The 25,312-nt window shown below is 31.6% G+C and overlaps 2 protein-coding genes across 4 annotated transcripts; both read left to right on the top strand.

Moving 5' to 3' along the window:
* The first annotated feature begins 3,805 nt into the window (after window positions 1–3,805).
* LOC114737030 (zinc finger protein CONSTANS-LIKE 9) lies at window positions 3,806–10,173 on the top strand. Of its 3 annotated transcripts, none has more exons than XM_028924924.1 (6): window positions 3,806–3,984; window positions 4,791–5,553; window positions 6,589–6,822; window positions 8,494–8,798; window positions 9,269–9,400; window positions 9,548–9,765. In XM_028924924.1, exons 2-5 carry the CDS (start codon window positions 4,981–4,983, stop codon window positions 9,396–9,398), a joined length of 1,242 nt encoding a protein of 413 aa, XP_028780757.1. In that variant the 5' UTR covers window positions 3,806–3,984; window positions 4,791–4,980; the 3' UTR covers window positions 9,399–9,400; window positions 9,548–9,765. The 3 variants fall into 3 exon arrangements, with proteins under 3 accessions (XP_028780757.1, XP_028780756.1, XP_028780755.1); XM_028924923.1 differs by having other exon boundaries at window positions 4,788–5,553; XM_028924922.1 differs by lacking the exon at window positions 3,806–3,984 and having other exon boundaries at window positions 4,981–5,553; window positions 9,269–9,429; window positions 9,548–10,173.
* Window positions 10,174–19,683: 9,510 nt separating this feature from the next.
* On the top strand, window positions 19,684–21,381 carry LOC114737024 (probable E3 ubiquitin-protein ligase XERICO). The gene is made up of 2 exons (XM_028924916.1): window positions 19,684–19,750; window positions 20,518–21,381. Exon 2 carries the CDS (start codon window positions 20,669–20,671, stop codon window positions 21,143–21,145), a length of 477 nt encoding a protein of 158 aa, XP_028780749.1. The 5' UTR covers window positions 19,684–19,750; window positions 20,518–20,668; the 3' UTR covers window positions 21,146–21,381.
* The last annotated feature ends 3,931 nt before the right edge of the window (window positions 21,382–25,312 follow it).

Below are 25,312 nucleotides of genomic sequence, written 5' to 3'. Positions count from 1 at the left end.
ATACATCTTAAAATTTTAAATACTGTAATTCTTAATATAAAGCTTAATTATTAAATTAATATTAGTTTTAAATATAAGACTTATTTTTATATTTATTAATTTTTTTATATTATTTTTATTGATATCATATCAATCATAATTAAGTAAAAGAAAGTTCCATGATAATTTTGGTTTTCAGCAGTATAAGAAGTATTTCTTACATGAAGAAGGGATAATAAGTGTTTTCAATTTTTTTTAAGGAATTATAAAAATATTCTCTTAAAATTGGAGGGTGCCGTAACGAAGAAGCAATAATGAAAAGACATGGAAGATCCGATCTAACCTCCACACAGAAGGGAACATCTTTTTGACCCAAGAACCAAAATATCCAACCCCTCTTACTATCAAAAAATATCCAAGCCTCTTCGTGAGTTTACCAAAATGCCCTTCCTTTGCCACTCTATTTACGCCCCTGATGGCTACGTGTATTATCAAGAACTTTGAAGGATTAAAAATAAAGTAGGGAAAAAAACAATACAAACTATAAAAAGATAATTTAGTTTATGTATAAATGTAACGGCTATATAATTTATGTGCAAATTCTAATAAATTATATTATCTACTGTAGCTCAGTATTTACTTGTTATAGGAGTATGATTTTTTATTCATTCAAATAGAATTTGAATTAGAGATGCAAAATTTAGAAAAAATAAAAAAAATTAAAATTATTTATTTATTTTTCTATTTAAGTCTCCAATTTCCATACTGTTTAATTATGATACTCCACGTTTAATACAATATATTCAAATTTCAATTAAAATATTATTCAAATTCAAAATTAATTAATAATTTCTTCATTTGAGCCTCAAATTAAAATTTTATTTATTTATAATGTTTCCCGTTCAATTCAATACATTTAAATTTCAATCAATATGTTATTCAAATCTCATTAATTGAATATATTCGGATCCAATAATATCATACCCGACCCATTTTCAAACTAATCAGGTATTATAGTTGATAATTGATTGGTATAACAAGCATAAGATTTAATTTGAGTCGCATGAATACCAAAAAAAATAGTTTTTTTTGCGTTATTATTGATAAATCATATTATTACCTATTTATTAAATAAATAAAAATTGAAAATATTAAGAACTGCACATATATAAAACTTTCCTGCAATGATTTAACAATTTGGATGTTCATAAAAAAGGGCAGATGGAATCTACGAGAATATTATAATATTACTTTTATGCGCAATCATTATTTTTGAGAAATAAATAAATTGTTGTTGACTGAAAATACAAAAAAGGGCTGATTGGTCAAGTGGGTGTGGATATGAAATTAAAGCGCTCAACAAAAAGGACAGGGCCCCTATGATTAATGAAGAATGCCCCCCTATGGGCCATCCTATTGACTTCCTTTATTTTAAAAGGAAAAAAAAACTAGTAATATCTAAATAATAATAATGAGGACAATGATAATAATCTACACATTATATATGAGGAAACACCAATTCATTTGAATTAAAAAAGGTGAACGAAAATTGAGAAAAGTTGCATCATTTATGTTTTAATTTGTTAAAAATAGACACACACTTAGAAAGGCTATACATTTGAATCTTGTGATTGTACACAATTTTGGATCAACGATACACAGTACTTTTAGATGGAAAGAAAGTTAGGGAGAAAAGAATATTAAAAAAATATTTGGGTGAAAACAAAATCATGATTTTAAAAATAATTTTATAATATGCAAAAAGTATCTCAGAAGAGTTTTATTTTGACTTATTTGAAAACACTTTTTGAAAGTATATTTTTTGTTTAACCAAACACCTCCCAAATGAGAAACTATCTAAAATAGTTTTTTTTAATGTGCTTAAGAGTTTTCCTTCATAATATTATCTCATATTTTCCTCCCACATTTCTCTCCATCTAATTATCCTAAGTTTTAACCTTTTAAGTTGTTTTTTTATTAAAAAAAAAAGAGGAATTTTGGGGGAAAAAATCACCACTTGAATAATTGCAATTTTTTCTATAAGAATTTCTAATAGAAAAATCATAATGTGATTTTAAAAAATATATAATTATTGAAAAGTTTTATAATAAATGAATGACAAATTTTATATTATTTAAATTTTATGTGTGTTTATATTCTTTTCTCAGGATCATAGTTTCCTTTCTAATAGCCTATGAAGCTAAAATAACCAATTGTGTATTTGAATGTTCGGTAATATTGGTACTTGTTTTCTACATTTCATATTAATACGAATTGATGTTAATATTAATGATAATGATGTAAACGTCGCATAAGTAGATGGGTGGCGATGAGAGATTGTAAGAGGAGACAGCAATTAATGCCCACTAATATATTAAATTAAATTCCTTTTCTATGCCAACATTAAATTAAATTCAACAACCCTTGAATGTAAAAAAAATGAATTAATAAAGAAAACATCTTCTGCCCAAAAATCAATAAAAAATACCTTATGTTCGTATACTGAAAAGATAAGAAGCAATAAAAGATAAAAGTTGCTGGCAAAAAAAATAATAGATAAAATATTAATTGAAATTCGTTTTTTACTATACACTCCTATGTGTCGAATCAATAAAAAGCGTGGCGTAAAATAGTAGAAGTGGAAACTCACGCTTTGCATTTACGCTTTTCTATTTTTTTATTTTATATAAACTATTTACTTATTAAATACGGAAGAACAATGATTGTATAATATTTAAGGGGTATTTGGAAGGGTATAAAAGTACTTTTGAAAATATTTTTTTGTAAATCGAGACAAACTCTTTCATATATTTTTTGTAAATCGTAAAATTACTTTTAAAATCATGATTTTGTTTTTATCCAAACATCTTTTAAGCAAACTTTATAAGGGTAGTAATCAATATGGAAGAGCAATGTTTGTATAATATTTAAGCAAGCTTTATAAAGGCAGTAATAGTAGGTTGGAGAAAAAAAAGAATAGTTAAGATTTAGTCAAAAATTAAAAGCAGTAGTTAAGAATTTTAAAAACTAAAATTATTGCCTATAACTATAAAAAATAAAAATAAATTAACACTGAAATTTTTTTTTTCAAAGTAGCTATTTATTTATTTTTTAAAAAGCCGCCGTCATGGTTAAGAAATTACCTTTTTAATAATTCACAATGGTCAAATTTGATAAAGTTTGAATCTTTGTTTAATATTTTCTTAATCCATACCAAACACCCATAGATTGAGAGCCAAGTTTGCCGCCAAAGCGTGAAAAGTGCAAAACCTAATCCGAAAAGAAAAAAAGAAACTTTTAAAAAAACATCAATTTGTCCAGCTCACCCAGAGACGATGCACTTTTTGGACAAAGTTCAATCACACTAGGACGATGAAATTAATAATTCAATTTTTTTTTTAACATTAAAGAAACAACATCAGCAATCACATGGACACAGATGGATAGAGCGAGAAAGTCGTATGAATCAATGTGAATGTGGAGTCCTGTGCTGTGCCTTGCCTGTAGGTTGAGCAGTAAACACCGTTCTTTTCCTTCTTCTTCTTCATGTGAGTGAGGGACCGATAAAAAGGAAAGGCCTAACCTTTTCCCTTTCACCGAGAAAAGGACTTTGGCCCCACCTGCATTATATATCTGTTTTTTAACTCTCTGCGATGCACTTTTTATCGCTTTACTTCTGTCACGTTACCTATATACAAATTATAAACATACACATCATCACAAAAATCCCAATTCCATTATTCTCACACCTCACACCTGCACACCCACTTCCCCATAATCTAATCTACACATCCTCCTCCAATTCATATCTATCTGAACAGAGCAGAGGAGAGAGAGAGAGAGGAGAGAGAGAGAGAATCAGCAGTGTGTTGTGGCGAAAAAGTCCTGCTTCTACTTCTTCTAGGGTTGTTCTTCCCTTTGCCTTCTAATATTTTATATCTTAAATCTCTGAAAAAGAAGTACCCTTTACCGATCTTGTCTTCTCCCTGCCTTTCTTGCCTTGAGGTAATTTCCCCCTCTCTGTTCTTCGCCTTTTTTGCTTCTATCTTTCTTCTGTGTATTCGTTGTCACTGCTGTTCGTATTTTTCTGGGTTTTTGAAAGGAGCGGAAGGGGTAAGAATTTACGATTTCTCTGGTTATTGGATAAGATTTGGTGGTATTTGATGCTGTGTTATAGATGTTTCTAATTTTCTGGTCATTTAGAATTGATCTGCTTTTTGCAACCGATCCCTTAGCGTTGATGTTTGGGAAGCTTGCTTGAAAGATCAGGTTGAATTTTTAATTCAGTGAGACTTCAGCTCGAATTCTTGATGATGATGAAAATGTCCTATTTTGAGGTGAAAAAGGTGTTTTATTCCTGTGCTTAAAAATGATAATTCATCCACATCAAATTCCGTTGAAGCGTAAAATGTTTCCCCCCTCTAAATCTGAAGTCATATTGTCTGTGGAAGTCCTTCACAGGAATCAATATAATTATTTTCTTAACTATGATTTACAATCGATTGTCTAGAAAGTATCATTCTCTCTTTCCACAGACAGTTTCTGCGGAAATCGTTTTTGTGGTTTTCTTTTCAAGTCCTCCACCTTTTTGAAAAATAATTCGGATACTTTTAATTTTTTTATACTTACAAACACAAACTCTTCATTCTCTGTTTTATTTGGGGTTATCGGCTGCAACTTCTATATTGTAACCTTTTTTCTGTCTTAGACCATGACACCGTTCCTATGTTTAATACTTTAAGTTTGAAATCGTACGTATTTCTTTTTTCTCTTATATTTATATTGCTAACTAAATTGCTTCTTGGCAGCAGTAGAATTTGCAGCTTCAAATTTTTGGCACATTGTGGGAGTTCTTTTGAGTTGCAAGAGACAACAAAATTCTGCTTCATTGACTCAGGAAACAAAGACAATTTTGTTTGGTCATCCGATATTGCTGTTGGATAGAGGTTTGCTAATTGAAGAATTCTTTCTTTAGATAGCAACCTAAGAGTCATCTTAAAGATGGGTTATATATGTGACTTCTGTGGAGATCAGAGGTCCATGGTGTACTGCCGTTCTGATGCTGCATGTCTATGTTTGTCATGTGATCGGAATGTTCATTCTGCTAATGCTCTTTCTAAGCGCCATTCTAGAAACCTTTTATGTGAGAGATGTAATGCACAACCTGCTCATGTACGGTGTTCTGAAGAGAGGATTACGCTATGTCAGAACTGTGATTGGTTAGGTCATGGTCCCACTACATCTTATTCAACACATAAGAGGCCAACGGTCAATTGCTACTCTGGCTGTCCTTCAGCAGAAGAATTTTCTTCAATATGGCCATTTGTCTTGGATATCCCCTCTATGCGTGAAACTACCTGTGAGCAGGAACTAGGTTTGATGACCATTAATGAGAACAGCAACAAGAGTGCCTGTGTTCCTCCAGAAAGCCAGAATTTATCTGGTTCTGCTCAAGTAACTGATTTGCAAAGCTTTGACAAGTCTTGGGTTGGTGCCTCTGCCATACCTGAGTCAAGCTCAGAACGTCGTATTCTAGGCCCATCAACTGGACCTACCAAGGAGTGTTTGCCCAAGGTATTAACCCAAGACCATATTATGAATTTAAGTATGAGCACCACAGCCAGCATTTGCTTTGTTCGGGAGCCTCGAGGGAAATCAGTTCTTTGTCTGTTTGTTTGTCGTTTGATTTTTTTAGTTCCTGCATAGTAGTGATATTGCAGTATTATACATTGCTTTGCTTTGGTTTTTCCTACCAACTCTTTCATTGAAGATATATATGTGGAATTAACAAAAGTTTGTCTCTCCTGTTATTTTGGTGACTCAAACTCAACTGGGTACACTTGGTCAAATTTTAACCTATTTAGTGCATGCCAGTACCCAATTTTGTTGGGCAAGCAAACTGTGCCTCTAAGGACCAACTTGCCAATGAAGGATGTCACAAAATATTGTTCCTACATATGACCGAATATCATACTGTCTCCCCCCCCCCCCCTTTTTTTCCTTGGGTAGGTTGAAGGGGTGCAAGTAATTTGACTGTGTGCTTTGAGATGGATCCATTTAGGCTACTGTCCTTAGAGGCAAACTGTGTCTCTAAGGACCAACTTGCCATGAAGGATTTCACAAATATTGTTCCTACATATGAGTGAATATCATATTGTCTTTCTTTCTTCTTCCTCCTCTTCTTCTTTTTTTTTTCCCCCTGGGTTGGGTTGAAGGGATGCAAGTAATTTGACTGTCTGCTTTGAGATGGATCCATTTAGGTTACTGCAGTAGTGTAGGGGGGTATCATGTCTTGCTGAGTAAAATTGCATGATCCATTTTAGGGTTGCAAGACATTCTCTCTCGACGGGTGCAAACTGTTTCTCAAATGTTTGTTCATGGATTTCAATGACAACGGATGGCATTTGATTTCTTTGTGGAAGATATATTTGTATAATTACCCGTGTAGCTTATAAACATGATAGTTGCTCCTTACCTGGTATGCCTTTCAATTATTGCCAATTATTTATATGGTTGACTGAAGTGAATTACATGTTTTGTAGCTTCTTATGGTGAAATTCTTGTAGCCTCATCTATTCACTTCACTAATCTTTTGCATTTAATATGTAGTTATATTGTCCCAGTACAAAAGATCCTGTGCCATATGAAAATGAAGATGATGATTTGTATGGTGATTTTGACATGGATGAAGTGGATCTGAGTCTCGAGAACTATGAGGAACTTTTTGGTATGACTATTAGTCATTCTGAAGAACTCTTTGAAAATGGTGGAATTGATAGCTTGTTTGGGACAAAGGATGCGTCTGCTGCTGATTCCAATTGTCAGGGATCTATTGCTGTTGAGGTAGTCTATTTTATTTTCCTCTTCGTCTGTGATGGCCTTTTTTTTTTTTTTTAATCAATGAAGCTTCTTCACTTGATTTCCATTTAACTTTGATCTATATCCTACAGTGGGTGTTTTCTTTAAATAATATGAGAAAACTGAACCATTCCATATTCCCATTACTTTTTGATATTGACTATAGCTTTTGGTCTACAGATTCAAGCTTCAAATTTAAAATCTTAATGTGATTGTATTCTTTACATATAATGTTCTAGTGCATCCGCTCGTGTAAATTCTTGTTTGCCTGCATTCATGATTAAAAATAGGCATATAATCTTTGGTTGACTCCTTGCTTTTATCTGATAAAGGATTTAGGTCACTCTGCACGTTTTTTGCCCTCATCTCTTTTTGTTGAACTTTGAGGTTTTGGCACTTTAATTTGATTTTGGTCTGTGCTGAATATGCATGTAAACAAATTGAACTCATGAAGAGCATTTTAAACCTGTACTGTATTTTCTATCTTCTGAGAATCACTATCGTAATATGAGGGGAAAATATCACGTGGAGGTCTGAACAGTGATATGCCTGGTTGTTTGCAACCTTCAAACTTCAATTAATAGCGGTCATGTGATAGGAAATGGATAAATAATGGGAACATCAGTATTTTGGATTACGGGGGTGTTTGGAACACCTCAAAAGCACTTTTCATAAGTACTTTTCTGCAAATCGAGGCAAACTCCTCTACATATTTATTTCATATACCGTAAAAGCACTTTTAAAACTATGGTTTTGTTTCTATCCAAACACCCATGTACATCAAGTAATTTACGAAATAGTATGATGTTTAGTTTGCCTATTTTAAGGATTGACATACTTTTGGATTTTGTTTAGCTGACTTGAATTATATGACATTTTGACTTATTTATTTTTTCCTCCTTTCTCTGTCCGTATTCTACCTCAGTACTTTGTCTGCTTTATCTCTCTGCCTTTTACTTTTCTCTTTGCTTCCTTCCTCTTAGTAACTGTGGAGAGACATGGATGGCAAAATTGGGGGGGGGGGGATCTCTTGCTTCACTGTTGTGTCTAGGCTTTTTCATGTTGCAGACTGTTGAACATGGGCCTAAATTTACTCAGTACAAGGGAAAACCCAATGTTTGAATACAAGTGCATATCATGTTAGTGAGGGGTTTTAAGTATTTCTTAATCGGTTCAGTTTTGCTGTGTTTGTTCCATCAGAGACTCCTGTGAAATTGAACAAGATAGATGCTAGGGTTGAGGGGTACTATAACTCTGCATTCCTGTCTGGTCTTTTAGGGAGAATGTTGATGGAATAAGTGCCCAATTATTTGGTGAGATTGAAAAGAGTAACTTAGATCGTAAAATCAAAAAGATTCCTATTTGTGTACAAGTCCCTGTTGGATAACTGAGCTTGTGACTAATCAGGTTAGGATTGGATACTTGGATGATGTGGTTATTTGTGTATTTTCCTTCCATATGCTTTTATTTTTTTCCCTTTAAATAAATAGCATGCAAATCAGTTTGAGCAATAAGATGGTCAGTTGTTCACTGTTCAGCATTAAGTTCGGTCTCATCCTTGTCATGTAGAACTCATGCTGGAAAGAACATGTTTGTGTGGGCTGTGTTAAATGGTGCAGTATTTGTTACATTACTTAATAGTCAGAATGTGTCCAGGGTTCATCGGCTGGACTGGTCAATGCGGTGCAACCAGCATACAGCAATGCAGCATCTGCAGATTCTACTGTGAGCGCCAAAACTGAACCGATTCTTTGTTTTGCGGGGAAGCAAGGGCAATCGAATCTCTCTTTTTCTGGGGTCAATGGAGAGAGTGGTGCTGGAGATTATCAAGACTGTGGTGCCTCTTCAATGCTTCTCATGGGGGAGCCTCCTTGGTGTCCTCCTTGTTCTGAGAATTCAGTACAATCTGCCAACCGCAGCGATGCTGTCATGCGTTATAAGGAAAAGAAGAAGACACGCAAGTAAGCATATTCCGATGAAAATCTATGTATATGATAATTCTGGTGCAACTTCATGCATGGTTGAGAATAAATTACAATGGTCATAAATCCATAAGCAAGTTTTGTAGATATTCTGGTCATAAACTGTAAAGATCAAGCTGAAAATTGAGTGACACACTGGGGGTCATCATGATTATTTGAACTTGGAAAAAGGAAAAGAAATAAGCTTTCTGATTAGAACTTCTTTCTTAGCACCTGTAGTTTGTTTAGCAAGTTCACTGATGAGGCAAGTAGTGTTCCTTGCTAAATTTTAGTGTAATACCCTACATCTATATCTTACATGATGATGTTTTGTGTAGAGAACCTTTCAAATTGTTATGCTGCTATAGTTATTTAGTTTGCTCACCTTACAACTTTTGCTTCTTCAGCTGTATTTACTCACCTTACAACTTTTGCTAGATGATTGAAATGAATTGTGGTTCCCTTTTTAGGTTTGACAAGAAAGTGAGGTATGCCTCTCGCAAGGCTAGAGCCGATGTCCGAAAGCGCGTGAAGGGCCGGTTTGTCAAAGCTGGGGAAGCTTATGATTATGACCCTTTGAGCCCAACCAGAAGCTACTGAGTGTACAACTTTTAACTATCCTCTATAAAAGGAAAGAACAATCATATAGCTGCAAAACAAAAATATTATCCTTACCTCAGAAATCAAACACAATATCTGATGCATTGTTCTTAGACCGTTCAATGACAAACTATCTGGTTTGATCACAGGACCTAGACTTCTCTTCGAGGGAAAAAAGGAACATAAACGAGGTGGTCCGATGCTTCCAGACATGTAAGCTCCGGAGCGGACTCGGTGACTGTTCTTCACTCTTGAAGGGTATGCAAGATGTAATGTGAACTCACAATATCATATGCACTGCACACCTCATAGGCAATAGGTTCTTATTGCCTCTCTGTTTTAACTCCACAAATCACGCCAAAAAAAAGCAAAAAAGAATCCTCCTTCTTCAGCCTTAGTCACCCCCCGGGTTTGTCGACACATTCTATTTCTATTCTTCTCTGGTGTAGTCATAATGTTATAGACAAGCCTGCCTGTGGCATTATACTATAAGTAGCTCTACTTGGTAGTTGTAGACAAGCTACAAGGTTGTAAGTTGTAATGTTATTTTTGGTTCCTTTTTTTGCTTTGATCTGTACAGCAGATTATGCAGTTGAGGTATAATTGCAGAACAGGGGCTGGGGTTGGAGAAACTGTAAATTCAGTGGACATGTATAGAGTAGGATGAGATGCTACATCATATGCTTATAACATGGAACATGGAACAGTCTACAGAAGACTTGTACTGAATAACTAATAAATATGGGAATAATCTACATTATTTATGACTTTTAAACAGTGTGGCTTTTTTAAATATAAAGGAATACTCCAATTTGTATTTTTCCTTTCCATTCGATGATTATTGATTGAATCACTTGAACCGGGATGCTTGAACGGAGCCTCTCTCTTCAATTCTATTTTACTAGTTCCTGCGTACTTTCCTAATGATTGCATTCCAATGATGATGTACTCCTCTGGTCCTGTAAATTATACTAGAAAATGGGTTTTATATTTAAGATCAGAAGGAGTATTTTATTTGATGGATCAAAACATTTCCGTAGAATAATATTAATTTGTGAAAATTAAAAAAATTAATTAAATTAATTATTTGTTAAAACGTGGATTGACTTTCTTAAGGTATTTTTTTTTGTTTACTATTCTCTGTATAATTTTTTTTTAATATGCTCAATTAATAGGAAGGGTTTAGAAAAAAAAAATTATAAATTTAAGACACAAAATGGATAGAAATCTTACATTTAAAATTAAGATAATTTTTTTATTAGTTCTTACATCAACAATTAAACGTTTCTGCGATTGTATGTTTGGTCCGTGTATAATTTGTTGGTTTTGATTGATTAATGAAGTTAAGAACTGTTGTCACGATGTTTCTTTGAAATTGACTTGACTTTGACATGATCTCATGCTATTAACATACAATTAAATCAATCTATTTGTTTATTTGCCGGAATGAATCAATCTAATTGGATAGGTTAAATTCGATCCAATTAATCAACTAAACTAAGTCGCTGTTATAAGATACTGCTTCCCGTTTGATATTTAATTTGATCTTAAATATAAGATTTTAATTCACTTTATCTCTTATATTTATTTTTTTAAAAAAAATATTTCTTATAGAAGTTGCACATGTTAAAAGTTTTATCAAATAGCAGTTCTAACTAATACACATGATTAGCAAAGATATCTTATAGAAGACGATTTCTATTTATTACAAATAAATAAATAAATTTTTTTTTAAAATCTATTTAAATTAGTTAACTAGTTTTTATATTGAAAGAATCGGAGATAGTAACTTTTTTGTGTGTCTAACATAAATTTAATTTTAAACCATGTGAAAAAAAAGTTAAGATTTTTAGAAATGGAACAGGGATATGAGATATTTTAGTTACGCAAGGGATAATAAAATTTAAATTGGCTGGTAATATGATGAGACGTTATTGGAGTTCGGATAGAGAGAGCAAAATTGGTGAACAGAGATCTGATTTGGATAAGATTTTGTTTTGTTTTGGGTTCGGGATAAAAGCGGAGTCCAGCTTCGAGGAAACAGCATGCACATGAAACCAAAATTCCATGTGATTCTTGGATTCAACACGTGTCATATTCTAATCCCTCACCAACCCACCTACTTTTTAAAAAAAAAAAAACCACAAAATGAGATTTTTATCTTAAAAATCTTGGAAAAAAAAATAAATCAATCAAAAATTAACAAAAGAAATCGCGCGCGTTCTACATTGGAAGACAACAAATGTCGACCTACTTAAACTTATTGTCACAAATAGGTTCTTAGTATAGCAACTAGTAAGAATTGAATTTAATTTTAAATATAAAATCTCAATTTATCATTTTTTTAATTCAAATTAATTGTATTAGTTGTATATGTTAAGAGTAGTTTCAATCTAAATGATTTAAGAGGATCTTTAAAAAAATAACACATATTTTTGACAAATAATAAATTTAACTACTTTTTTTAATTCGTGTAAATTAGTTAAATATATCTTATATTAAGAATTGGAAGTAACATGAATTTTTTTCCACATAAAATTTCTTCATGCTCAACTCACTTGTGAATACTCGCTCTCATACTAAATATAGAAATCAAATACTCTTCATGTTCTTAATATAAGACCCATTTAACTAATTTGATTACATTAAGGTAGTTAGGTAAATTAGTTAATTATAAGAAAAGTGACACATTTTTCCTAAAATACCATAATCATCTTTCTTAATACCCTATCTCCCTCTTCTACTTGATTATAGTTGAGAGTATCCATAGGGGTAATTTAGAGAAAATTGATAAATATGAGAAATAGATCTTATATTTAGGACCAAAATCAATTCAAGAATTGGGTTTTTTATTAAGGATGGGAGGAGTAATTAATTTACAGAAAGTAAGAAGATCGATCAAATTTAATATTTTATATATAATAAACAAGTGCCGATTTCCTCAAAAGCAATCAGTAAGATTATTTTGGGGGAAAAAACATAAAACAGAATTGATTAATATTTTATCCTTAAGATCAAAATAAATTAATCAATTTATATTTATATTTAGAACTGAAAATAAGGTATAGATTAGACACACAGAAACACGTGAAGGGTGTGAAGAGAAAGGGCTACATGATGAGGAGATTGAGGGAGAAATTAGGTGGAGATGGGATATGTTATAATGGACAAAGTAGAAAGCAAACAAAAGAAAAGGAACCAATAATGGCTTATTGTCTCACCAAGTGATAACACGCGCGTGACACTTTAAGACATTCACGTACCCACTCTCTGTACTTGTTTGTGTTATGTGGCATTCCTTGTTTGGAGATTTGATTTCAATGGCCAGTGCGAATCATAACGTGTTCCTTTCCACCCATCTCATATCTCGTGTTTCCTTTTTAAATCCTGTATCTCATGCGATACTGTGACCATCATTTTAATAAAAAAATCCTTGGAAATATAGTGAAAAATGCCTTATTAGAAAAAAAAAAGAATTACAATCAAATCCTACATAAGAGAAATAATTACTAAAAAGTTCTAATAACGACCTCAACAGCCTATAATGACAAATCTTATAGTGAGAATGATAACTTCTGGACTTGTTTTTTAATTGTTTTCCTTATTTAGGAACTCATTGTAATTTTCCCATTAGAATATTACTTGTATAAAAACACTTGAAAATTGTGAAAGCATCAAAGTGTAATTTACTTCTAGAAGAAGCAGCTCCTTTTTGGTGATATGCAACTTATTTTCAAACTGCTATCTCCAATCTTTAACATAAAATCTACTTAATAATGTAATTTAATCAATTTTTATAAAGGAAATGACCAGAAAATCTTGAAATAGGAAATTCCAAAAAAAAAAAGTTAACACTTCTAAATGATAAGGAAAGAGAAAAAGCTTAAAGTGGACTTATAGAAATGCGGGGCAATTATCCATATGTCAGTTTAAGAAAATGAATGGATTTGATGTGAAAACAACAATATTGCAACATAGATTAATAAGTTTAGAATAGATAATAACAACATCCTTTCCTCATGTGCAAGCATATGTCCATTTGAAAAAATAACTATGGGAGTGTTTGGATGAAAACCAAACTATAGTTTAAAAGTGCTTTTAACCGTTTACGAAGTAAATATATGGAGAAATTTGTCTCGTTTTGCAAAAAAGTAGTATAAAAATAACATTTATTTAGGACAAATAACTAACTCAACTTACTTTTAATCTCCTCAAATTAGTCAACTGGTTCTTATAATTAGAACTAAAGCCAGTATAAAAATAACAAGATTAAAATATGAATTAGCAAGGTCAGAATACAAAATAACGACTTTCTTCTCTGAGCATCACACAAAGGCATATTGATTATTTTCTCATATTTTCATAATACCAGTTCAGGCTTTTCCTTCTTTTTTGTCGTTTGTTGGAAGCGTTAACTGACTTTTTTTAAATTTTCTATTTTCAAAGTTGTTTCGAATTAAAACTAGTGACGAGAATTGGATAAACCGAGGACTGCACCGGACCACCTTGACATGACGAAAGAGAATCAGATAACAAGTGTGTGTACACTTATTAAATAGAGGTATTTTTTAAAATATTTGCTGGGGATGAGGTTTTTCCATTTTAAATGCTCTGCACAAAAATTTAGGATATATCGAAGTGTTTTTCTGTAGATAATTAGAGGGCAAAATTGCCTTTAACCTTGCTATAAACGGAATACTACCATATCGTTGTTGGTGACTAAGAGAGAAAAAAGATAAAAGATAAAAAATTTGGATAGGGTAAGAAGAGATTAAAAATAAGGAGAATTATAATAAGATTTTAAAAAATAAAAATATTATAAAATAAATTATAGAGGCTGTTATTTTTTACTCTAAAATCTATTATTCTAAATCTTATTGTTACATATTATTGAAATTGTTATTAAAATTTATTAGTAATTATTTTTTTTATTTGAAACCCTTAAAACACAAGGGAAGGGAAAGGGACGCGACTTGAAAGCAGGGAGAGGGGCCAGGAACAGGTGTCACGAGTATGGTTAAAACAGGAAGATGGGTTTTGGTTATAAAAGCGACACGTATGGATGTGTGGGGAGAGTCTAATGATGTACTTATCCATAGTGGGGACCCCTCTCAGATGCCCAATCAACGATTCGTATCTTCTGCACTCGTCAGACTCTGCTCATCATCTGCACCGCCAGATCCATCCATCCACCCACTCGTCTATAATAGTAATACCGCTTCACATGGTAAGAGGGTGTTTGGATAGAACCAAATCATAGTTTCAGAAGTGTTTTTACAGATTATGAAATAAATATGTGGAGGACGTACCTCGTTTTGCAGAAAAGTGATTCTGAAACCTAGGTTTTGATTTTGCCAAACACCCCCTAAATCTCTTCATAACTTTTGAGGCCCATTCACCACAGGTCATGCTTCACGGAGTATCTGAATAGAGTTAAAATCATGATTTTAAAATATTTTTACAATGTACAAAATAAATATGTGAAGAAGTTGTTTTGTTCTGTAAAAAAGTATTTTTTATATGCTTTCAAAGACCCTTTAGTATAAGAGGGGCGTTCAAAACGTTTTCAGAAATATTTTTATATAAACTGAAACAAATTCTTTTATATATTTATTTCGCATATCGTAAAAATACTTTTAAAATTATGGTTTTGTTCTTATCCAAATACTATCAAAACTCTCTTTTTAATTTGCAAGGCATTATCAATCTAATTGGATCTAATAGAAAGGCGCTAATCTTTTTATAACATGACAAACTAATATTAAATTATAGTTGAGACAGAAATCCCACAACTCCCGTGTAATACCTAATAATATCTAAAATAGAATTAGAATTGTCCTAATAAAAAATATTTATACAGAAATTATAATGATTTCTACCGTTTTGTCATTTTGTTGTTGACCTCTAGTGATAGACGGGACTGTTGGGAGCGAAAATACTCCTCGGTCCTAATTATAAGACCCAATTGATTTATTTGAGGAGATTAAGGAAGTAAGTTAAGTTGGTTATTTATAATAAATAAGTGTTGTCATTCCTAAAATATCCTTGCTAATTAAGTATATTGGCTAAAACTATTATTATTAGAAGGATTATCTTGGAAAAAAATGCATAAATATAAGAGATATAAATGGATGGGGTCTTATAATTAGGACCAAATAAAAAGTCAAATTGGGTCTTATAATAAGACCGGAGGAGTACTATGCAACATATGTGGATATTTTGTTGAACCGTCAATATTAATTAATTTAATAACCGTATCTCTTTGCACAATTTGAGAAAAATTATGTACATTTTCGCATCGCGGACATGCTTGTAAAATAATCAATAACATTTAATTAACTTAATGACCATATTATTTTTGCATTCATTTTAAAAAAATTATATGCATTTTTATACCCGAGAAAATTGATAACATAAAGCGTCCATGATAAAATACTTTGAGTAGATTTCTACGTTGAGCTCTTTAAAAATCATGTAACATTTATATGAATATATACTCCTATAAGTCTTATTTATAAATCAATCCTCATTTTGCTCATATAAATATTACCTCTGATCCTAATTATAAGACTTTATTTGTAATTTATAAACAATATCTTATAATTAGACTGGAGGCAGTATATCTTTAAAAATATCTGTATTTTTTCCACATCAACATTGAACATAGGTAAAATAGAAAAAACTGTAGTAGATAAATAATGTGGTGTCTTATATAATAAAGAACCACATAGCATATTTTCCAAGTGTTATATAAGATTAAATTATATATATATATATATAAGGTACGTATGGTCAACAATTATTCTTTTTATTCACAAAATTCGAATTCAAATATTGTTCAAGGAGAATGAGTGTTAAACTACGTTAAATAAATCGTAGTTGATTTTTATTTCTATGATTTAATTTGCATATTATTTATATATTTGATTATTTTAATTTTTTCATCGTTCCCTTTTTTTTTAATAATTTCTCTTTCTTCCCAGACCCACCACCGTGACTGGTCATCCAAGTGTTGCACAAGACAACGGGACACCTGTCCTTACACTTTTAATTGATGACGTTCAGAAGATTCCCCAAATATTGAATATTTTGTTTTATTCCTCAAGTTATATGTTTTCAAAAAATAAAATAATTAAATAGTCATCTTTGATTTCTTTCTTTCTTTTTTGGTTACGAACTTAATTCAGCGAACTGTAAGAAATAATATCTTCTTCTAAAACAAATTGGCTAGTTGTCATCTTTAATTTCTAAACAAACACCCACGATGAAGTTTAAATATACATAGTCCATGAGTAAGAGCTGCGAACAATTTGCCTTGGACGCTAGCTGTATTTATTTTATATTTATTTAATCCAATAATTCATGTACGTATGTATATCAATATATGCCAATGAAAACGTTTAATATGGCAAACGTTAATTCGGTGGCAAAAAAAAAAGTATAAAAATTTCTTTAGTGTATATATACTGAAATTCATAATCTTTTTGAAATCTAACAAGCACCACCAAGATATAAAGGTATCCGAGACCATCTTCTCAAGTTTTGCATTGATAGTCCCGAAGGAATGTTTCTCATAAATTAATTTATTATAATTTTTTCTTTTTAAGCAGAAACGTCCTTAATATATACACACTACCTCTAATCCTAATTATAAGATTTTGTTTATAGTATATAACATAATCTTATAACTATGACCGGAGGTAGTGAATATATAAAGATGAGGTTAATTTAATTTGTGCCACAATTGTCATTGTCTTATTATCACAGCCTTTTTCAATACTTACATTACATCTCTTTCACGATTTAGTAGAGTCCCCGTCATCAATAAAAGGTTCTGAAAAATGACCTTTTTTTTTTACAATTTTTTCTGCCAAATTTTTTTTTTTACAAGTTTTCACGAATCAATTATTTTAAAACTTAACCCAAGCCAACTGAATATAGCTAGTCAGTTTTATTAAGAGTTTTGAATGAGTTAATTGAGATGAATGTCATATTTTTTTCCTCCTTATTAAACTTGTAATGACATTATCTTCAGATAACTAAGAAAATAATAGTCTGTCAAATTTGTAATTCAATATTTTGACCAAAAAATTTTGTACTTCAATAACTCTATCTTGCTGCATTATATATGGTTTAATTTCATGCTTAAATATTTTATTTACTTGTGAATTAGTAATATCATTTATTTAAATATTACTTTTCACAAAAAATATTATTTTTTCCGGGTCGCATATGGATTATTGACTCTTGAATTGAATTATTATGTTGATTAGTTTAAAGATTAGTCCAATTTTTAATGTCCTAAGATTTTTGTCAGAAGAGATGCCAATATTCAGTGCTAATAGATAAACACTTGTTCTTTTATTTTCTGTTTATTAATTACAAAATGAATTAAGGGTAAATTTGCAATGTGAAAATTTTTTTTCCATATGAATTATATTTTTTAATATATGTACTGAAATCTCTTAAAAGATAAATATAATAAAAAGGAGAGATTATATATAAAACGATTTTGATATTATGCATTGTTTGAGCAACCCGCTTAACAGAACAGGAAAGGCGAAGGAAATGCACAAATTTCATATTTCTGTTCAATATTTTGATTTGTTTTGAATATTTTTTAGTAGGGCCTGTATAAATACTTGCTATGGATTAACTTTGTATTCCATTTACTTTTCTGTTATATCATATCAAAATTTATTGGATGTGATATGTATGTATAATTTTATTAAGTAGATCATAATTTACTTCAAAATGTAGTAATAGTTTCTGATTAATCAATAATCATCCATCAATTTAGAATATAAATTTCATAATGAGTTGTATGATTAACAAACTTTAAATAGTATCTTTTACTTGAATTGTAAATAATATGATTTTTTCTGATTTCTTCCTTCTAGTTATTTAAAAAAAGTAAACTTTAAAAAATGTTGTTGGATTAAATAATTTTTGTGCTTTCTCAAAATATATTTTATTAATCAAGTGCCATAAATATTTATGGTTCATAAAATTGGTTCAGGCGGTGGCAAGGAAAAAAAAAAAATTCAGGCACCTATGGACCCATTGAATGAACTACTTATTGCTAGCTGTTAACAAGGTGATTGTCTAACCAATTGGAGTTGAATTTACTTGGAGGGATTAATTTGTTACAACGTGATAAATTAAGATTATAATTTCTGCAGAGAAAGAGGCTTATATTTGGTAAATAGCAGTGTCTTGAATAAGTTTGTTTCTAATAAAAAAAATTTGTGCCTAAAAATATATTATCTCCTGTCTTTAATATAAGATTTGCTTAATAATTTTGTTTTGATCCTAAATATAAGATTCTAATCCATTTTGTCTATCATATTTATCTATTTCTTTTAAAGTAGTCATTATAATAGTTATATATATTAAATATTCAATCAAATAGTAGTTTTAGTTAATACATATGATTAGTAAGGGTATTCAAGGAAAGACAATACTTAATTATTACAAATAACTAATTCAACCAACTTTTTTAATTTATTAAATTAATTAATTAATTTTATATTAAGTATTGGAGGTAGTTTGATAATTATGTAGCCTTTCTCTAGGGGAACCCTTTTCCTACCTAACTGCCAAATAAATACTATATGCGTGTCTTTCTTTGTTTGTTTCTTTGTTAGTTTATCTTTCCCTTTCTTTCATTATTACTTTTTCACTTCTTTTTACTTACTTACCAAACGTTATTAAAGTAAATGTTTACCCAAATTTAGAACTAATCCATCCCCCGTTTAGACAAACTAGAAGACAAAAGAGAACATGGCAGAGACAGAGACAGCAGCTAATAATAATAATTATTATTATTATTTATGACGCAAGCTTACCTTTTTAGAGTAAAATTAAAAGTTTAAGACAGCGAGAAAATACCAAATTCTATATTTACAAGATTTTGGACAAATTGTATTGTCAATAGCTATATATGAACATAATTAAAAAAAAATCTTTGAATTTAGCCCTGTATTTTTTTCCCATTAGAAAAATGATTATTTCTCAAAAGATGAAAAAAGCTAGGAACTAGAAGAAGCAACGGATGATGGATGATGGCTGATGTCATAAAGAGGCATTGGTTCTTGAAAAAGGTTTCAGCTTTAACCATGGTTAGTGACCACCATGCCTGGGAAAGCACGATGCTGTAACCATGGTTAAACCTCTTGGGTTAAACTCAGCTATTATATCAATCGCTCGCTGCCAGCGTGGGGTTCTTCAGTAAAGCTTACCCAATTGCCCATTATCAGCTATCATCCTCTCTGAGTTTCTTCATTGAGGAAGCCTAATCCCTAGCTTCTCTTCCTGCTTACCCAGAATCGCAATCTTCAAATCTTTCTTTTGTAAGTCTCGAAATGTATTCCTTTTTCTTTTTAATGTCTGAAAAGCTTGCGTTTCCATCAACCAAAATTGTTCTCTATAATGCTAGATCTCTTCTTCGACTTCTGGTGTCAAAGTAGGATTTATATTCTCTGGAGTGTGTCATTTCTTTGATTCTGCAACATTTTCTAGATTTGATATAATTAATTATTGGTTTCTAGTTCCTGTTGTGCTTCATAAACTTTTGGTCCGTGGTAGATCTCGATGGTGATGAAGCCAAGCTAGTTATTATCATTTGATTTCTGTTCCTCATCTTACAGTTTCGACCCTCGGATGTAAAGTTAGATATTACTTGGGCTTAATTTTGTCTAGTTTTCGTTCTGTAATAACTTGCTTGTTCTTGTTTGTTTTCCGGAATCCTGATATTTGTTGCTCTAATCTAATTCGGTTTGTAGATGAATTTTCTGAATAGTTATTCTTTCCCTAGAGGAAAGAAACTATCATTCTGGATTTCGATTTTAGTCTTCCTTTTTTGGGGTGAGATTATGTTCCTCTTGATCATCCAAATTCTGAGTTCCTTTGGAGACGTTCACGTCCTTTCCATCACGGTCTATGCAAATAACTTGTGCGATCAGACACTTTAGCTATTTTGTCAGTATTTAACCCTATGCTGTTTGTTACTTCGATGCTTGATTTTTTTTTTTTTAATTCCACTTCTGGTATCTTTCCATTTTAGTTTTTGCGTGATTGATCATGATTTTGACTAATCTTCCTTCTAATGTATTTTCAGGTCACAGAAAAAAGAGACTCAGAGACTCCGGTCTTTATGCATTTCCATGTCTGCTGATCCTCCTTGACTCACTGATAATCCTTTGCACAGTCTGTCAAGTTTCTCCTGTGGGATAGCATTTATATCAGAAATTCATATCTCTCTGATCAGAATGGGCCTCTCAAGTCTGCCAGCTCCATCTGAAGGGGTACTGTGTGTGCTTCTGGTTAACACTGCATTTTCCATATCCTTAGTTAAAGGCATTGTTAGAACAATCCTTCACATTGTTGGTATCAGTCTTTCATCATCTCCCACCACACCATCATCATCAGAATCATCCCCTTCTCAAGACCTGCCTGAGTCTCTCCAGTTTGACCTCTGTTCGCCGGAGAATTACATCGAAGAGTTCAGAAGCCGGACACCGACAATCCGGTTTGACAGTTTGTGTGGTTGTAAACATCCTGAAGAACATGACTGCTCTGTATGTCTGAGTCAATTTGAACCAGAATCTGAAGTAAATCGCTTGTCCTGTGGTCATCTCTTCCACAAGGATTGCTTGGAGAAGTGGTTGGGCTACTGGAACATTACATGCCCACTTTGCAGGACTCCATTGTTGCCTGAAGAAGAGGTTTCTTCTTGCTTTTGGTAAGGGACATGGAGCGAGAGCATCATGCGTGCATATAAGGAAGAAGAGCAAGTTTCCTTGTACAGTATATATATTGGGTGTGTAAATATTGTGAGGTTTTTGGTGTTACTGCGAGTCACCTGGCCTTTTTCAATCTTTTAGCCTTCTATAATCTTGAATGGTGGAGGCTTGTTTGGCCACCCCTTTGTTTATGGTCTTTTACATCAACTAAGGAATATACTTTTCCGTGTTGTGTTTATCTTCTTCTTCTTCTTTCTTTGTTTCTCCCTTCCACTTTCTGAGGCCTAAACCTAAATTTCACGTTGGTATATGTCTCTCTCTGTGAGGATACGGATCCTTGGAGAGATGCCCCAACAGATGGTAGATAAATTGATATGGTTACCTGCATCCAATATTTTATTGAGCGAGTTTGTCAATTCCATAGGGCTAGTGTTAGGATTTTTTTTTAATATTACTGTACAAGATTGAATTATTGTTGCTCTGTGAAAGTACTTCTAAATACAATATCCTTATACTAATATGTGGAAGGGTTTATATTTAAGACTGGAGGAGTAGTTTTTAAATATGATTTGCTTAAACATGATTTGCTGGCAAGAAAACAAGTTTTTTAAACATTATTTTTTTAAAAAAAATCGTAAAGTTTAAATACTTAATCTTGTTTAACGAAAATAGAATCTTCCTCTTGATTCATACATCATGATATTTTATTTATCACCCGATGATGCAGCATTAAAGTGTTGTGGATGTTAGCACCGTTTGAATAAACTGTTAAGAGTTGTTTTAATTTAATAAAAAATCATGGGTTTGATCCTTTATGAACACAACGCTACAGGTGGTAAAGTCGCTATCTGTATGGGTCTCACCATGAGTTGATCCGGATTTGTCTTATATGTAATTTCCTCCTACTGTAATCCAACTCAGATGAGCCTGGTTTGTAATTTCTCAGTGAGTTGACCAGTGCATACGAAAAAAAAAAAAAGTGTTGTGGATGCCATTGGCAGCTTTTTTTTTTTTTTTTTCCTTGTGTGAAAAATTACAAGAGGCCCCTCTTTAGAGTTATGTGTGTGCGTATTAATTTTTGTATTACTCCTCCTGTCCTTAATATAAGATATATTTAATTAATTTGATTAGATTAAAAAGTTAGGTAAGTTAGCTAATTATAAGAAATGTGACACTATTTTCCTAAATAGTAAAATATCATAATTATCTTTCTTAATACCCCATCTTCTTCTTCTACTTGATTATGATTGAAGGAGTATCTATAAGGGTAATTTAGAAAAAATTGATAAATATGAAAAATGGATATTATATTTAGAACTAAAACTAACTCAATAATTAGATTCTATATTAGGGATCGGAGGAGTATTTATTAAAAAGTAAAGCGCTAGTTGCTTAATGAGGGCGTTATGGACTAAACTTGGCAATTTACTCAAAAGAACAGCATTTTGTTGCTTGTAAAGTTGGCCTCTTTTTTCTTTAGCCAAAGATGCCAGACGTAATGCTTGTCAATTCAACTAAACCGCGTATGAAGTTTTTTTCCAAGGGATAAGTCGATCAAATTAATTGTAAGTAAATGTATAAATATGTTATTCATATGCCACTGGGATCATTAGTATAGTTACTTGTAGGAGAAATTTTTTAATTTTAAATATAAATCACTTATAGAATAAGTTTAAATTTTTTATCAATTTATAGTTTTTTTTGTTATGAAATTACGAGTGATTTATTAATTATAATAAGGATCAGAATGGCAGTTGTTTTTGCTAAATTTTTTCAGTTATTGTATATTTTCTAAATTGAATACTATCGTTTTAAAATCGCTTCATTTTTGTAATTTACTCCCTCCACCTTATTATAAGAGACAAATAACCGAATTACGTTGTTAAAAAAAACAGTTAAAATTAGTTAAAAACAATCAATATGTAAAAGTATAATTTTTTTTCAAAAATACCCTCATTAATAAGAAGAGAGAGTATGAGAGAAAACAATGATAAATTATTTAAAGAAAGAGAAGTGGGAAGGAGAGAGAGTGTGAGTTGGAGAAAATAAATATGGATGAAATAGGAAATCAATACAAAAAAGTAGAGACAACTTTTAAGTGTCTCTTATATATAGGAACATGCCATAAGCATCAAATGTCTCTTATAATAAGAAACGGAGGGAGTATTTTTTTTTCTCCAGCCTTTTTTTTTGTAATTTATAAGTCTACGGATATTAATAATTGGTTCATTTCCAGCCGTGTTATCTAATATAATAATTGCGTTATTCGTACTGCCACAATCGTATGGTTGACTCTGTTCAAATTCAATTAAAATTTTCAATTATCAATAAGATAATGGCTCAAATAATCACAGATATAATCTTTAGATTTTGGCGTCGATAATATATTTAGAATTAAACTAGCAAAATGAATTTTAAATTTCTTTTTTTTCTCTCTACTCCTTTAATTTTTTTTTATCTAATGAGGAGCAAGAATGAAAAAAATATTTAATATCATTTAAATCTTGTAATATATAATCCTTTGATTCTATTTATAGGGCAGAGAGAGAATGTATTTTTGGTCCTATTTATACGGTATTGAGAGAGATTTTTTGTATAGATGTACAATTTTACCTCTTTTTTATTATTGTGTTGATTTTGTTTATACGAGGTATAACGTATCTTAAATAGAGATAAAATTAGAAAGTCATTAAATTTTAAATGAGAGTTAATGAGATTTAATATTTTTCTTAGTCTATGTGAAACATGTTCGAAGTGCTTTATAAATAGGATAAGAGAAGTATAACTTATATTTTAGATATGTAATATATTCTAAAATGTGACTTGCAATTGAAGACAAAATGCGGAGCATCCAAAGTAGCACTATTTTTAGATTTATCGAAAATAACAAAGAAGAAAAATCCAAATCCATCATGCACACTTTTCTTAAGAACTACCTCATGGGAAATCAAATCAAGGTATATGTAGGCTAAAAAAAAAAGCTGTAGAAGATCAACCACTTCCACAAATGTCAATTACTAATTGAATTGAAGGCATCTAACAATATTTGCACATCCCAATACAGAAATTGATGATTCTATGAACAATTAATTAAGCCATTAGTTACTAAGTAGGTGAATCAATTTGAAAGTAATAATAATTTATTGGAAGCTGCCAATGAGTAGGCCAACATAATGGAGCTCAAGGAAACAAAGCAACACAAAAGGAGGAGGATTGAGGGGGACCATGTTCCTTCCTTCCTTCCCTATTAATCAAGGTATCATTTTTTTTTGGATTACTCCATCCGGTATCCCAGGATAATAGGCGTCTTTCAGACGTGACAACGACCCCAGACTAGTCCGGATTCGGGGGCTTGTAAGGATCTTTTGACGGCTCCCCCTGGCCCCTTGGAGTGCTGTGTTCCCACGTCTCGAACCCGAGATCCGTAGTTAAGTTAGGACAGCCCCAGCCAGCTGACCTAACTCCACGGGAGTAATCAAGGTATCATTTTATTGTACACTGAATAGTTTGGTGTTAAAATGGCCATTGCCTCCACTTGTTTATTTCTCATATGGCAGCTTGCTATCTTACTGTTTTCATTTTATTTATTGGGAAAATTTATCTGTTTAATTAAAAGAAAGCAGTGTCATCTTTTCAACAAATGTTGGCACGTGGTTGTAAGCTTGTACCATAGAAATTTAATTTAGTATAAATTCAAGCAAGCGTGGCCATTCTAAATATGTCCTCTTGTAAGTTCTAGACCCCCATGTTACAAAAATGGGGTACGTGGTGCTTGGGTTCCTTGGTGGGGAAAGTTTTAAAGTGTCCACAATCAACGTGGAACTCTATCAAAATTATCATATGGATCAAAATCAATGAATGGTATATTTGAAAATTAACTTGATAGAGGACAACAATATAGTGTAATTTATCTAATTAACGCCATCTAATAAGATAAAGCTTGATATTAGTATTGTGGGGAATAACATTTGGGTTTTCTTTCTCTCTTTCTTTCTTTTTTTTTGCTAGACAAAAGTATTCTGGTTTGAGGCCTCTCAAATATTAAATGTGACACCTCTCTCGGTTGGAATTTAAGTCTCTATCCATCATGTGGTGAATGATTAATTTTTTTTTATTAGACTGGCCCCTAACATTAACATTCAGGCTTTCATATAAAAAATTTTGAAAATT

The sequence above is a fragment of the Neltuma alba genome, unplaced genomic scaffold (assembly GCF_004799145.2).
Source record: "Neltuma alba isolate B1F8T4 unplaced genomic scaffold, ASM479914v2 tig00013398_pilon, whole genome shotgun sequence".
Taxonomy (NCBI): domain Eukaryota; kingdom Viridiplantae; phylum Streptophyta; class Magnoliopsida; order Fabales; family Fabaceae; genus Neltuma; species Neltuma alba.
This window is presented reverse-complemented; position numbering and strand designations above follow the sequence as displayed.